The sequence below is a fragment of the Chiloscyllium plagiosum genome, unplaced genomic scaffold (assembly GCF_037043375.1).
Source record: "Chiloscyllium plagiosum isolate Xiang-an unplaced genomic scaffold, Cpla_swu_hap1 HiC_scaffold_16, whole genome shotgun sequence".
NCBI classification, from domain to species: Eukaryota; Metazoa; Chordata; class Chondrichthyes; order Orectolobiformes; family Hemiscylliidae; genus Chiloscyllium; species Chiloscyllium plagiosum.
In genome coordinates, this window is record NW_028270154.1 from 57,918,767 (window position 1) to 57,934,837 (window position 16,071).

A 16,071-nucleotide genomic window follows, 5' to 3' on the forward strand; every position below is an offset into this window, starting at 1 on the left:
GTCTTGATCCAACCAGTAAACAATACCCACTATAAATAAATTTGTGAAGATTTGAAAAATGTTTGCAAGGGCTGTCAATATGTTTACAACTTTATAACAGACAGAAAAAGTACTTAAAATGTAGATAGAAAAGTATTAAATAATGATGGCTACTTTCTGATGGTCCTCCTTCAGTTATTAATGGATACTGTGAAAGCAACTAAGCAAATGGTAGCAGTTCACTGTACTTGGCCATCAGAATGCTAACATAGTACCTCTGCATTACAGCAGCATATATATTAGATGTACAGACATTAGGATATGGTTCTTTAACTGATGCTCTTAAGTTAGTATTCCATGGTGGCAGCAGACTAATAGACTAGGTATAATTGGGTCAGCAAGTCTCCTATCAACATACAGAAAATGGAGTCAAAAGGAAACAAAAACTGGGAACCAGCTCTTGACACTGGACTCCTGATTAAAAGAATATAATATCTCAGAAGGAATAAAGAAATGCTTTTCCAAATTGCGTTAAAAACTGCTAGCTTCACTAGTTACTCAATTTGTACAAATTAGATATATAGTTTCTAACAATAAAAAGACAAACACAACTTGAAGTAGTGATAATTTTAACTTTTAAGTGAAAATAATCCAAGAGCTTCATGTAATTTCTGACAATTTAGCAAAAGGTTTGCTAGTTTTTAATGTGCTAAATCAAAATTTTACTTGGTGTTAACAGGGGAAACAGCCAGGGTTAAGCCACAGGGGCAATTTGGTAGACAGGATGACTGACAGAAGGGGAAAAAAAGACCAGTGTACACCTTTTCATATACATACAGCCCAGCTTGAGGTTTGAATAAGTTCAGAACCTGTAGTGTGTGTACTTGTTGGAAACGAAAATTAAATATAGAAAGTGACGGAATTTAAAAAAGATTCAGAGCATTATTCACAACAACTTGTATTTATATAGTAGCCTTAAAGTAAAACCGTCCAAGGCACTTCAGAGTCTTCTCAAGCAAAATTTCAGTTCACACCACAAATACATGGTTGTGTTTCTGAATGCTGACAAGTACCAACAATATACCATTACTGTGCCTCGAAGCCACCAATAATTTTCCCCAAAGCATTAAAAACCTTTAACATTTTGATCAATAACTGGTATGAAATCATTTGATCTTGGAAAATATTTCTTATTGTTCACAAATGTTTGCAAATTATATCACTTGCCTATGTAGTCATAATATGAAGTACAAATAAGTCCTTACAGTGACAGTCTCCTGGATCAAAGACAGGCGACCAAATACAGTGCAAGATTAGTTATGGTACTTTTTAATACCGTGTCTTTTTTCTGCATATAATTTTACCTGTACATCATATACAGAAGACAAATGTAGCAAACAATTTATAACTTAATGAGTGATATGCTACCATTCAGATCTATGAAACATGAACCCATTTGTGTAAGTGAATAAAGTCATAGCTTTCAGTTCAAAAGAGGTTTGATCTGTTTATGAACATTGCAATTTCTATTCAGAGTTTGAAAAAAGATGTCCAAGCCACGATTTTAAGGGGATTGACCTTATAAACAAACAGATTGCAGTGAATATGTGCTCCAAGATTAGCATATGATTTAAAAGATGACCATCTTAGTAAGAGGAGAACAATTGGCCAGTACTGTGGCTTCTAATTTCAAAAGACTGATCTCATAGATAAGCAGACTGAAACCAACTTAGAACAGCAATATTTACAAGCTACTGCAGCAGACTGTCCATGCTCCTGCTAGGAGATCTGATATCATGATATGTCATGCTCAACTGCTTTATACCATCCTCTCACATCCGTTGGAGCTTGTCTGCAATTACTCTGACACCTGTCATCAAACCATGCCTAGCTCAACCCATTTCTGCTATCCTCCAGTTTGTCCTCTTGCAAACTTTCTGTAACTTATCAACTTTGATCAAATAGCCAATACAATGACATTTTCTTTTCAAAAAGAGGCATATAAAATGGACATTAACAAGTTGTAAATACATATTGCAATGCTCTCAGCAGAATTTTATAGTAGCCTGAATTTTGTAGTTTATGGTTATAAATGTGACAATCCCATGAGAAATCTAGTGAGGCCTAACTTGACATCAGGAACAACTCACTGATTTTTAACTAAATTCCAGGTGTCAATTTGAGATTCTTGCTTGGCAGTGGCAAGATGCCTATCTATGGATATTATTACCTGTTAACAACCTTATCCACTGTTGTGGTTCTGTTCGTCGAGCTGGGAATTTGTGTTGCAGACGTTTCGTCCCCTGTCTAGGTGACATCCTCAGTGTTTGGGAACCTCCTGTGAAGTGCTTCTGTGATCTTTCCTCTGGCATTTATAGTGGTTTCAATCTGTCGCTTCCGGTTGTCAAACCATTATAAATGCCGGAGGAAAGATCACAGAAGCGCTTCATAGGAGGCTCCCAAGCACTGAGGATGTCACCCAGACAGGGGACGAAACATCTTCAACACAAATTCCCAGCTCGGCGAACAGAACCACAACTAGCACCCGAGCTACAAATCTTCTTACAAACTTTGAACCTTAACTGCAGATCTTGCCTTATTAGTCTGCAGTTTTCTATCATTACCACCCACCACGAGGAAATTGAACACAGGAATTCTTCACATGGAAATCAGATTGAGTACCTGATGACTTCAGTTTATCATTTGCTTCAAAACATCATCAGGAACCAACATCTCAGGGCATGCTCCTTGGGCACGAGGCACAAACACCCCATGTGCATGTATACCCGTTTTTGACCCATTCTAAAGATCAAAGTCAGTGAGAGCCCCGAAGACTGGGCTAAGTTCAGAATCCAAAGGAGGACTAAAACAAAATATAAGGGCAAACTAGTGAGGAATATAAAAACTGAAACCAAGGGTTTCTTAGACATAAAAAGAAAGAGAAGGGTCAAAGTGAAGATAGCCCTCATCGAAAATGATTCCGGGAAGGCAGTTATAGGGAACAATGAAATAGCAGAGGAACTAAACTGATGCTGCATGAGTTTTTACGATGGAAGATATTTTAAATATCCCACTAATACTAAAGAATACAGGGGAGGAATTATGTACCATCACTGAAGTATTATTAGACAAACTAATGGACATAAAGGCAGACAAATCCATGGGCCCTGATAGCTACCTCCTGTCGTATCCTAGGATGCAAGCTACAGAGGTAGTGGATGCATCAGTTGTAGTTTTACAAAAATCCAGGGATTCTGGAGAAATATCAGCGGACTGGAAAAATGCCAATGTGAGACCTTTTTAAAAAATGGGAGGGAGGCAAAAAGCATTAGCTTAATATCTATTGTTGGAATAGTACTGGAATCAAGTAAGGACGAAATCAAGTAGTCAGCATGGATCCCTTACTCCCAATGCCTCCACCTCCACCGTATTTGCTCCCAGGAGGAGCAATCCCACTCCAGGACATCCCAGATATCCTTCTTTTTCAGGGACCACAATTTGCCCTCCCTTGTGATCAACAATGCTCTCCAGTACATCTCCTCTACTTCCCGCACCTCTGTCCTCAAACCCCTCTAACTGCAACAAGAATAGAATCACCCTGGTCCTCACCTTCCATCCCACTAATCTCCAGAGACAGCACATTATTCTCTGCCATTACCACCACCTACAGACAGACCCCACGACCAGAAACTATTCCCTCCACAACTCCCTTGCTGCGCCCACACCCCCTACCAACCTAAGGTGATGTAAAACATGCACCCATACTACCTCTTCACCTCCATCCAAGGCACTGAAGGTTCTTTTCACAAGAGATTTTCCTGCACATCCACCCACCTCATCTACTGCATCCGTTGCTCTCGATGTGGACTCCTCTACTTCGGGGAGACAGGACACCAACTCATGGAGCATTTCAGGGAACATCTTTGGGACACAAGCACTCAACAACCCCACCGTCCTATGGCCAAACATTTCAACTCCCCTTCCCACTCCCAAGGAATGCAAATCCTGGACCACCACCACCACATCAAATCCACCAAAAGAGGGGCCTCATCTTCCACCTTGGGACCTTTCAACCACATGACATTAACATCAAGTTCATTAGTTTCAAATTTCCCCTCCCCCCACCCTCATCCCAGAGCCAAACCTCTAACTTGACACCGCTCTCTTGACCCGTCCATCTTCCTTCCACCTCTCCACTCCACTCTCCCTACTGACATGTCACAATTACCTCCTACGTGCCTCCACCTATTGCCTTCCCTCCTACTTTCCCTCAGTCCCACTCCTCCCTCCACATTCCTGATGAAGGGCTTAAGCCCAAAATGTCAACTCTCCTGCTCCTTCGTTGCTGCCTAACCTGCTGTGCTTTGCTAGTGCCACCTTTTTAGACTCTGACTCTCCAGCAACTGTAGTCCTCACTCTCTTTGTGAAATTGTGTTTGACTAATTTATTCCAGTTTTTTGGGAAAGTCTCAATCAGAGTGAACAGAGGGAAACCAGTAGATGCATTGTTTTGGATTTCCTGAAAGTGTTCAACAAGGTACCTCACAAAAGATTTTCATAAGAACGCATAGCGTTACAGATAAAATACTGGCATGGATAGAGAATTGGCTAATGGAAGGAAACAGCAAGTGGAGTTAAGGGGTTCTCATTTAGGTTGATAATTTGTGACCAGGGATCAGCGCTCGGACTGCAACTGTTAACAATATATAACAATGACTTGGGAGGAAGGAAGCAAATGTATCATAGCCAAATTCGCAGACAACACAAAAGTAGGTGAAAAGGCAAGTTGTGAGAGAGGTACAAACAGCTGACAGAGAAATATTGACAGGTTAAGTGCATAAAATGTTGGCAAATGGAGCAATAATGTGAGAAAAACATGAAGTTGTTCATTTTGGAAAGGAGAACAAAAGAACAGGCGATTATTTAAATTGAAAACAAACAGTGCAGAAAGCTGCAATACGAAAGGGACTTGGTACTTGTGTATGAAACAATGTTAGCACACAGGTGCAGGGGATAATAAGGAACGTTAATGAAGCACTGGCCTTTGCTTCAAGAGGAGTGAGTACAGAAATCTTGTTACAACTGTACAAGGTACTTATGAGAGTACATCTGGAATATGGAAAGCAGTTATTTATGGAAAGATATCATTTCACTTGGGACAGTTCAGAGAGAGTTCACTAGGATAATCCCTGGCATGGAGGGAACATTTTATGAGCAAAGGCTAAACATATTGGGACTCTACTCACTGGAGTTCAGAAGATTGAGAGATTATCTCAGAATAAAGGGGCATCAATTTGAGTGTGAGTTGAAAAGGAATTTTTTCTGAAGTTTCAGTGTCTTTGGAACTCATTGCTACAGAAAGCTGTGGGGGCAGAATCCATGTATACCTTTAAGGCGAAAATAGATGGATTCTTGGTTAGTGAAGGAATCAAGGATTATGGGAAAACTGCAAAGTGGACATGAGGAGCATTGGATCAGCCACAATCCTATAGAATCAGCCACAATCCTATTGAATGGCAGAGGCGGCTTGGGGCAAAATGGCATATTCTTATTCCTAGTTCTTATGATTTCATGGTCTAAAAATGCGCATGGCACATATCCGATCCACTTACACATTTCTGCATTCCCTCCCTATCATTCTAATTCTGCAGCAAGGGGACTTTGTGCTCAAGGACACCCATCCAACTCATGGATTGGACCAGACATGCTTGCTTTCTTGGCACTCACTCACTGAGTCTGTGTGGATGCCCAGTGCATCTCTGCCTTACCTTGCCATTTCATGCCTTACCACTCAACCAAAGTAGTACTGCATGCCTTGCCATTTAGCCCAAAGTCAGGAAACTTGTCATGGTTCTCAGCAGGTCTCAGTCAAGGGAGAGAACTTTCAAAGAAGGGGTTGCAGCACAGTAGGTCAAGGGCTGGCTCCAATACTGGCCTAGGGGCTTGGAGATAGTCAGTTGCTCAAGATAGTCAGGATACTCTCCTCATAAGGGTTGGGCAGCTAAATGCTGAACAAACAGTCAGCCACTCCTCCTGCAATATCAGTGAGGTAGGTATCAAGGGAGATGAAAGTAGATGGCACAGCTGTTACTTTTGGTGCAAATGGGGAGGTGTCCAAGTGTGTGAGCAAACTACACAGAGGGCATGCAGGCTTAGTGATTTCAAGGATTGTGAAGGATGAGTGTAAGTGAGGGAAAATGCTGCAGATAATAGTGAGAGTGATACAGCATGAAGCTTGTGAGAGGTGGGTACAGTGCAAAGATACAGGGAATGTGATTTATTGGAGATGTTGTTGTTACTTACGCTGGTGGAAGGGAGAAGGTCTTCTTCCTAAATTGTTATACATTCGTTCAGATAGGTGAAAGTGCACTAAACTGGGTGGTAACTTCAGACCAGGTTGACATGGTCTCGCATCATGGCCTCCTCTGCTAGTCCTGGGGGATGAAGACGTGCTGATTCTGCATCACCCCAACCTCCAGGTGCCTGTTTGCAAAGCAGGGTGCCAATTTTCAATTTGCTGCCATGTCCAGAGCAAATGTCATGAACGAAGAACAGCTCTGGACTGAAGGTGCTTGTCTCAGTGTACAAAGGCCTTTTAAAAACTGTTCCACCACCACAGATGTCAGGGATTTCCTAGCAGTGTGAGTTTTTCCAGATACGATGAGTGGTAGAACAGAGCTAGAATCATACAGGGGTGAAGCCATAGGCAAGTAAAATGGTGAATTTGGTAAGATGTGTTCAGACAACTTGCTAGGCCACGGACAGAAATCCTCTATGAATCTCTACAAAACTAAAGCATGGACAAAATAAAGGAAGATTCAACCTCCTGAGTTTCATAACACAATTTCTCCAAGTAATAACTACTTTTGTCTAACTCTGCAGTCATTGATTTGGGAATACACAGATTGCGCAGTTAGTGGCAACATTAACTTGTCTATTTCACTTTTCTTTTTAAAAGCAATCCAGAAGCTCTTTAAAATTAAATAGTGATACTCAACAGCTGCCAGTCTCCTTGAGCCTGTAAATGTGCTAATCTAGTGCCTGAAGCGGAGATCCGAGAAGCATTGTCATGAGTTCAGCAGTTTGAGCTAATGCACTAGTTAAATTGTCACAATCAGTGAGGGCTGCACTTGAGGTAATAATACAGTTCTTGGGTATATAGAACATGAGTGACTGAGAACTAGGTGCAAGGCAACTGTTAAAACAAACAGAATGCTATGAAGTATCACAAGGATAACTCCACACAAAACTGCAACTATCTGGTCTGTGTAGCAATCTTTAGTCGACTTAATTTTGAATCTAGGATAGAGCATCCAAAATTGTCAATTCAGCACAAAGGATTATGGAATTTCAAGTGTAATGTATATCTACTACCAATCAAGTTTCTTTAGTCTGTGTGTGTTTGTACTGGAAATAAGTCTCAGTTAAATATACGTTATTCCCATGACATGTTTACATTAGTTCCAAAGAGGAGTCATTGCATTCAAAATGGGATCTCTGTTTCTTTCTTCACAGATACCATTTAGGTTTCTTCAGGTCTTTGATTCTATTTTGCAATCCTTCAAATAGAAGTATATTTTAGGCATGAAGGGCACCAGACACCTTTTGAAAAAATTAATATATATTAAGAAAATATTAATTTACCAAGACCCTGACTAGTGTACACCCCAATAAATTGGTAAATATTTGCCTATTTTTGAAAAGCAAGTTTCAGCTATGTAAAATGAGGATTGTAGCTAGGTAAGTTTTTTTGGGGGGGCAGTATAAGCCATTTACTAAACTCATGTATTAATATAACGGCACAAGTTTAAAATGGCAAATTTCATAGAATATTGCAATGAAAACAAAATTCCTTTCTAAAATGTATCTAATGTCATCGGTCAATAAATATTTTACAATTATGATTGCACATGAGTTTGAGATGAATCTCAAAGCATAACTTCAGAAAAATAATGTACAGCTAACCACAATTTGCACCCGATTGCAGATTTGGCCTACTGTCCTACTTCAAACTCCTGTGACTGTAAATGGAGGTGGTCTTGGTAAAGATTCAAAGGAGGAAAATTAGATTGAAACATCATTCAAAGACTTTTGTGAAAATAGAAAAAAGGGCAAGACAGACATGCACTCATATAGCATTTTTCATGACCTTCAGAAGCATTTACAGACACATTTGTAGTGTAGTCAGTGTTGTAATGTAGAAAACAGGACAGCCAATTTATGCAGCAAACTCCAACAATATAGCAATGATGAGGTTACGAAAAGAATAGAATCCCTACAATGTGAAGACAGGCTATTTGGCCCATCAAGTCTACACCGACCCTCTTAAGTGCATCTCATCCAGACCCACCCCTTTACCCTATCCCTGGAACCCTGCATCTCCCATGGCTAATCCACCTAGCCTGCACATCACTGGACACTAGAGGCAAATTAGCATGGCCAATCCACCTAACTTGCACATCTTTGGACTACAGGAAGAAGCCAGAGCACCCAAAGGAAACCCACGCAGACGCAGGGAGAATGTGTAAACTCCACACAGACTGTTGCCCAAGGCTGGAATCGCATCTTGGTCCCTGGCACTGAGGATAACCACTGAGTTGCCATAAATCTGTTGTGGTTTTCAAAAGGGATATATATTGTACACAATAAAACCCATGCTCTTATATACACCTGAATAGTCAAATAGGATTCTAATGTGATTGCTGAAAGATGGTGCACCTGACAATGCAGCTCTGCCTCAGTACTGTACAGTACTATCAGCCTTGATTTCTGTCCTCAAACCCTGGAGTGGGGCTTGAGCCCTGAGCCTCAGGGGCAAGAATGACAAATGAGGCAACTGAGCTATGGTGACAATCATAATAGACCAAGAGCCTTTTAGGCTTGAAAGAAAAAGTGAAGCATATTTTGGACAAAATCATTTTTTTTAAACAATTATTTACATTTAAATCTCATCTTTAATGAATAAAGGCATCTCCAGACACTTTGTCCCTCATCTTTCTGGTACCATAATTTACAAACTTCCATTGGCAAAGAGCTGCAGTGGTTTGCTATTGTCCTCTGCAATGTGGCTGACCAGAAAATGTCTCCTGCTTTTTCTGCTTTTCATCAGGCTTTTTGGAAGGATTACAAACTAATAATATACTGGTTTTGGCCACCTTACAAATGTACCTTCAATGACTACTAAATAGGACTTGCACTCAGAGCTTCTGGTCCAGACATAGCAGCGCTGCAACTGTCACAAAAACTCCAATCTTAAAGTATTTTACAGATTTCTAAGCAAAACCCATTTGACATCTCATTAAGTGGAAACATTAGGAGAGGTAACCAAAAATGTGTTAGATGTACATTTTCAGTAGCCTCTTAAAAGTCGGAGAGAGCGTTAAGGAAGAAGAGAGATTTAAGCTCTGGAATTATCTCCCTAAACTTTCTTTCCTTTTTGATACGGCTTTAAAAATTAGTTCTTTAACCATACGTTGGCTCATCTCCCCAACATCTCATGTGATTAAGAGTCAAAATGTTTGACAAGACTCCTCTGAAGTGTTTTTTTTAAATCATGTTTAAAAAGGTCTGATACAAAGTTGTTTTTATTGATGAAGCCACTAGAAGCCACTTAAGGTCAGTGAACACAAGGATGATGGACTTGCTGATAGTTAGGTCGGCAAAGCACTAGTTTGATGTCAGTAAGTAGTTTTCACAATTAGGCCTTGATTAATGGAAAAGTTGCCAGCTGAATGTGAATGCAAACATTTAAAAAAGGTGTTTGAAAACGTTGTAGCCATGGGACAACATTACTGAATAGAGAAGATAGGTACAGTATTGTAGATACATCTCCCAGTTACAGTGGATGGAAGAAAGTTTCAATTGTTTCAAGGGAGAGAGGATTTGGCTTGAGAGATTGTGTGGCTAATTTGTGAAAGATGGGTAAAAGGGTTGTGGCGTGTATAAGTTGAATCATGGCAATTCAGGACATCCGTTATAGACCGAATGGCTTTTTCCTATTCCTGGTTTGCTCCAGTCTTGATATGCAGAAAATAATACACACAATGTAATTAATTTGCAATGGGCTGCCCACACTATCAGTAAAATAGGAGGGTGGCAGTTTTGCATTGTCACCTTTGACTAATAGCAATGTAAAAGCAGCTTAAACTTGTAAGAAATTGTGGGCAGTAATACTACATTTCCTCAAAACGTCAGCACTAGTTAAACACCAGAAGTACAAGAAGAAATGGTAACCAAAACATAGCTTGGAATCCAGTCTCCAGAAGTATCAGAACAATAAATCCATTAATCTTTGTTGAATTCAAAGTATCTCAGAAGGGCCCCAAAATGTCTGCATCAGATCTTGAATAAAATCATGGTACAGATACCAAAGCACGGTTAACAAATAAAGCTCAATATTGATCAGGAGTAGCTTAGTAACCAGATTGTTGTTATTGCAAAAGTGTAGTTTAAACAAGCTGTAAAGGCCCACCGAAACATAACACACCAAAACCATTTTAAAAGGATTAAATAAGGCGATAGTTATTTCTTGGGATATCATAAAAAGTCATCTGGCATCAAATGACAAAGATCAAGTCAATGCTGTACTGAAGTTCTGTATAGCTGAGGCAAATATATCTTGACTGCAATTCCTTCAAACTAATCACTTTGCAAAACCAGGACAAGGCAACAATGCAGACGTAATAACTTAAATTATTGGATACCCAACTTAGGATCAACATATTTTTATAAATTATGTTTAAGACATCATGTTGAGGTTGTACAGGACATTGGTGAGGCCTTTTCTGGAGTAGTGTATCCAGTCTGGTCCCCAGTTACTGGAAGGATATTATTAAGCTGGAGAGGGTTTAGGAAAGATTTACCACGATGTTGCTGGATAGAGACTTTTTCCACTGGATCATAGGCAGCTGAGATGTGACTTTATAGAAATTTATAAAATAATAAGGGGTATAGATAGGGTTAATGGTGTCCCTATGGTAGGGGATTTCAAGACTAGCAGAAACATTTTTAAAGTGAGGTCCTGGGCCGCCTCCACCGCCACTCCCTAACCACCTGACACCTAAAAGAAGAACGCTTCATCTGCCTTGGATCCCTCCAACCCCACGGAATCAATGTAATCTCACCAGTTTCCTCATTCACCCCCCACCCTCACCCCCCCGGCCTTATCCCAGTTCCAACCTTCCAATTCAGCACTGCCCTCATGACCTGTCCACCTGTCTTCCCACCTACCTGCTCCACGCCCCTCTCTGACATATCATAACTCCTACCTCCAGCTACCTATCGCACTCTCAGCTATCTTCCCCATCAGCCCAGACCCCTCCCATTTATCTCACCACCCCCTCGGCTCAGTGTCATTCCTGCTGAAGGGCTTTTGCCCAAAATGTTGATTCTCCTATTCCTCGGATGCTGCCTGACCTGCTGTGCTTTTCCAGCACCACACTATCGACTCTCATCTCCAGCATCTGCAGTCCTCACTTCCACCTACATTTTTACAGTGAGAGGAGAGAAATTTAACAAACACGAGGGGCAATACTTCTTACACAAAGGGTGGTTTGCATGTTGAATGGACTTCCTGAGGAAGTGGCTGATGTGAGCACAATTACAACATTTAAAAAGGATTTGGATAGGTACATGATTAGGAAAGGTTTGGAGGGCTGTGGGCCAGGAGCAGGCAGCTGGAATTAGTTTAGTTTGGGATCATGTTAGGTATGGACTGGTTAGACCAAAGGTATGTTTCCGTGAAAGATGAAAGAATGATGATTCCATGAAAGAAACGTTACCACCAGTCTGAAATTTCAACAAAAACATTTACCTGCAAATGAATGATCAATCAACTATATTAAAAAAATTGATTCATTTTATACTTGCTTTGCTATTTAGATGAAACATGATTCTGGTTTCATAATTTAAACTGAAAAATATGAGAGTTTAATAAATAGGGGGATAAGCAATGAGGAAAGATTAAAACTTTTCAAGATAAATCTAGGATAAAGACAGTAGAGTCAAAAAAAGATTAGAGCCAGACTTTTCAGAAGTGAAATTAAACATTTCTACATGTGAAGCATTAAAAATTTGGAACTTGCTTCCACAATGACAATTAGCACAAAACAAACTGTTAATTTAAAAACTATGATTATTATACTTTTGTTAGACAAATGGTGAAATGGGGTAAAGACAGATTTATGGAGTTGGGTCGCAGATCAGTCATAACCTCAAAGAATGGTATATAACAAAACTATGGATCTAAATGGCCTAATTCTATTCCAATGTTACAAGACAGATACAATACCTACATTTTTGCAGTGATAATCTGTCTTTCAAATATTGGTCATGTACATAATTCATTATTTAAATCAGACAGGCTTTCAAATATCATGTATCCATATGGTTAAAATGTACCAATGTACTGCATGACTTGACCCTATACACAGTTTACTATGTCAATCTCCACATCAATGTTGGTCAAGGGAGGGGTGGGAAAAAGGCTAAACAGAGAGGAAACAACACACACCAATAATTGGGAGATATAAAGCATCAGAGTAAGAAACAGCATGGTGAGGTCAGAGTAAGATGGTATTCAGTAAGCTTTACATTATGTTTACAGTGCATATGTGTAGCTGATACAAAAGGAGGCTGGTGAACTGTAACTGTAGATAGCGAAATGAGAATATGATAATGTGATGGTAATGGAGATCTGGCTCATAAAAGGGTAGGCCTGAGTACTACATACTGCCAGATACAGGTATTTTGGAAAGATGATGAATAAAAAAAAAAGGAGTGCCAAGACTGATTGAAGATAATATTAAATATGGGAGAGGAAGCACTCCTACTGGAGCTGAGGACAGAATCTATTTGATGAGAGCTAGGAAGCCACCGTGGTATTATTACACTAGATGGTATTCTATGGGCCAAATAGTGGGCAAGATAAGGAACAAGTCTGCAAGGAAACTATACAGCATAAAAACTATAAGGCAGTTATATTCTTTTAAGACTTCATTTATGCGAGGACATACTGGCTTAGTAATAGTGTAAAGACCAGGAAGAGTTTGTGAACTTTTGAGAATTTGGTCCATCTGTATGTTTACAACATAATGAGAAGAAGGCATTGCTGAAAATTCACTGCTGGGGAATGCAATAGATCAAGAGGGTCAAGTGTCAATAAGAAACAGTGATAACAGTATCACAAGGTTTAGGTTAGCTATGGAAAAGGACAAAGATCAATCTTGAGTAAAAATACCCAATTACAGGACAGTCAATTGCAGTGGGGAGAGAACAGGTCTGGTCCAGATAAATTGGAATCAAAGATTGGCAGACTAAATTGCAATAGCACAAATGGGATGCCTTTCAATAGGAGATAGTTCAGTATATCCCTACAAGGGAGAGGCAAGGTAGGATAAACAAAGAGAGCGCGAGAGAAAAGGTGAAGAAAAAGGCTGTGTATGATATATCAAGTTGGAAAAATAATGGAAAGCAAGGCTAAGCATACATGTCAAGAGGGGAAGTGAAAAGGACTGGCAGCTAAGACAAAGGGAGTCCTAAAGCCTCCTATTTGCATAATAATATTAAAAAGCTAGTAAAAGGAGCAGGTATTAGAGTGACAAAAGGGAAATTACTCATGAAGGTACATGGCTGAGGTACCAATGACATGTCTTTACTGAGGTTGTTGAGAAATGAATGAACTAAATATGATGAACAGAAGGTATTAGGAAGATTATCTGTATGTAAAATTGATAAGTCACCAGACTTAATGAGAAGCAGCGTGTGCAGATTGCTGGCAAGTAAGTGTTGCTTGAAAGCACAATCCTTTCACCACTTTGCAGCTGATTGTGACTCTTGAATGTGGAGCGCTTCAATGGATTAGATTTATCCCACTTTTGTAGACACAATATAATTCACATTTTATGAACATGTATTTTTGTCCAGCTACCTAGTAGGAAGGTGGTTAGGTGGGATTTTTTTGCCCAAACAATCAGTTAGAGTAACAATTTTTTTTTCAGTTCTGCAATGAAAAGTTTTAGAATTTGTAACAATGCTTATTTTTTAATTGCTTGAGATTTTCTGCTCATTTCGATGTTAGCACTTGATTTGTTAAATGCACAGTAATAAAGTATTAATTTTTATGCAGACAAAAGAATGTTACAACACCAGTGAATAATTTTGGAGGATCAACATTGAAGAAAATCAAACTCCTTTTTTTCAAAAAAGCATGTCCTGATAACAATATTGCTAGTGGTATAATGAAACAATGTTACATTGAAGTAAATTCTGACTTCTGGTGGGGGGGGGGGGGGAAAGAGAGAGAGAGACTTGCAAATGCCGACATACTTTCATACAGAAAAAAAAGAGATATTTTAAATAAAAGGAAATCTGTGACAGGACAACACTACACAAGCATTAAGGTACAGCCATGGGAGGAAAAACATTATGAATGATTTGCATGCAATTCAAATATCTTAGCCTGAGCTTTCATGTACAGCTAGATGGAATTTAGATTCCAACTTTGATCATTTAAGATACGTTGCTATGTATGTCAAACATTACCAGTTCTCACCAAGGATGTGAGACAAAGCATTTTACAGTGGCAGAACTATTCCTAATAGAAGTGGAAAATAGCCTAGATCAATTCTGTGCATCATTGAATGGTATTAACAGGCCTTACACAAAGTAGGCCATTGCACACTTTCACCCAAAACTGCACTGAGTTCCAGATCTTGTTTTTTTCTGGGGGTGGGGAGAAACAGTGGGGATAAAAGGTACTAAAGAGTTACAAAAGGAGTATTACAACATATTTCCTAGAAAACAACCGAATACCAGGAATACTACAGCTGCATAACAGCCTCTCCCAAAAAAGGTTGAGCTTCTATTTCCTGCCTTTAATCATAAGGAAGCTCCTCTGGTTAATTTTCCAGATTAGGTTTGCTATCAAACGAAGAACAAACAGACATTTTTCTTTAAAAAGTGAAAAATATAATCATGTCATCCTAATGCCATTTCAACACCCAAACAGAAAACAGAAACTTCAGAAATTGTTTCAGCAATTGATAACTTTGTATACTAGTTCATTAGTACTACTTCTACTTCCAAAGTTCGAGACACGTGCAAATACTGCTGAATTACAAAATTCACAAAATACCCAGATAATCAAGTCAAACTAGAGTTGTAAGAATAGCATCAATGTTTGGACTGCTCAGGGACTCTACGACTCATCTTTGGAGTTTACAATGCATTTAATAAAAAAGACGCAGCATAAAATAAACAAACAGTTACCGCAAATAAAAAAAATGGAAAACCATAACTGCAAACATCAGAGATACATCTAATTAATCGAAAAGAACAAAGGGAATACCATTTTTTATAAAAAAAAATCAAGAGGTGTCTCAGACTAATTGGGCACTAAAATTGCGAAACCTTTAACTCCATTTCCGAAATAGTGCGACAATGCCTCGACCGCGTTGTAAAATATGTTGGTTTTAGGTCAAATAAAGTCATGAAAAGTAGCGCTCAGATGTTGACCGATGAGAGACAAAGGCGGTGGCAGCAGCTCCTGCACTTGCAGAGACAGAACCCTATCCCATCCTCGGGGTTGGTGGTGTGGGTGGGGGGGGTGAAGTAGCACACCCTGACAGACTGAGTGCCAGCATCAGCTGCTGCTCCTACCCGAACCTGGGAGCCAGGAATGAGGGAGAGGAGACTGACTGCCGTCCCAGCAAATAGTACCGTGATGTGAACCCACACAACCTCGCGGGTTACTCGGCCACCCGACTCGGGGCTTTGGAGCGAGAGTGAGTGAGGCCCACACTCCGCGCCAGACAGAAACATCAGCCAACTCAGTTACATAATTTAATTCTCATTTTATTTTTTAAAAAAACTTGAAAATTGTGAGGCAGAAGAAAGAGAGATCTACCAACAAACGACAGTGGATTCTCTTACCCCCAGTGCCGTCTGAATTCTCGTTTAAACTGCCCGAGGAATCATGCTGAGTGCCCACACACCCTCCCATGGGTGAGCTCCTGTCACTTTGACAACAGACCGACTGACCCCGGCCGGCACTGGACTCGCTCAGACAGACAAACGGACAGCCGCGCGCCTCGCC

General features: G+C 39.9%; 1 protein-coding gene across 1 annotated transcript in view; it reads right to left on the minus strand.

Annotated features, from left to right (window-relative positions):
- LOC122556726 (ubiquitin domain-containing protein 2) overlaps window positions 1–16,071 on the minus strand; it is a 75,065-nt gene extending 58,994 nt beyond the window's left edge. Inside the window, exon 1 of the mRNA XM_043703804.2 lies at window positions 15,909–16,071. Coding sequence (XP_043559739.2) covers window positions 15,909–15,978 — 70 coding nt within the window. The 5' untranslated portion in view covers window positions 15,979–16,071. The remainder of the gene's footprint in view (window positions 1–15,908) is intronic.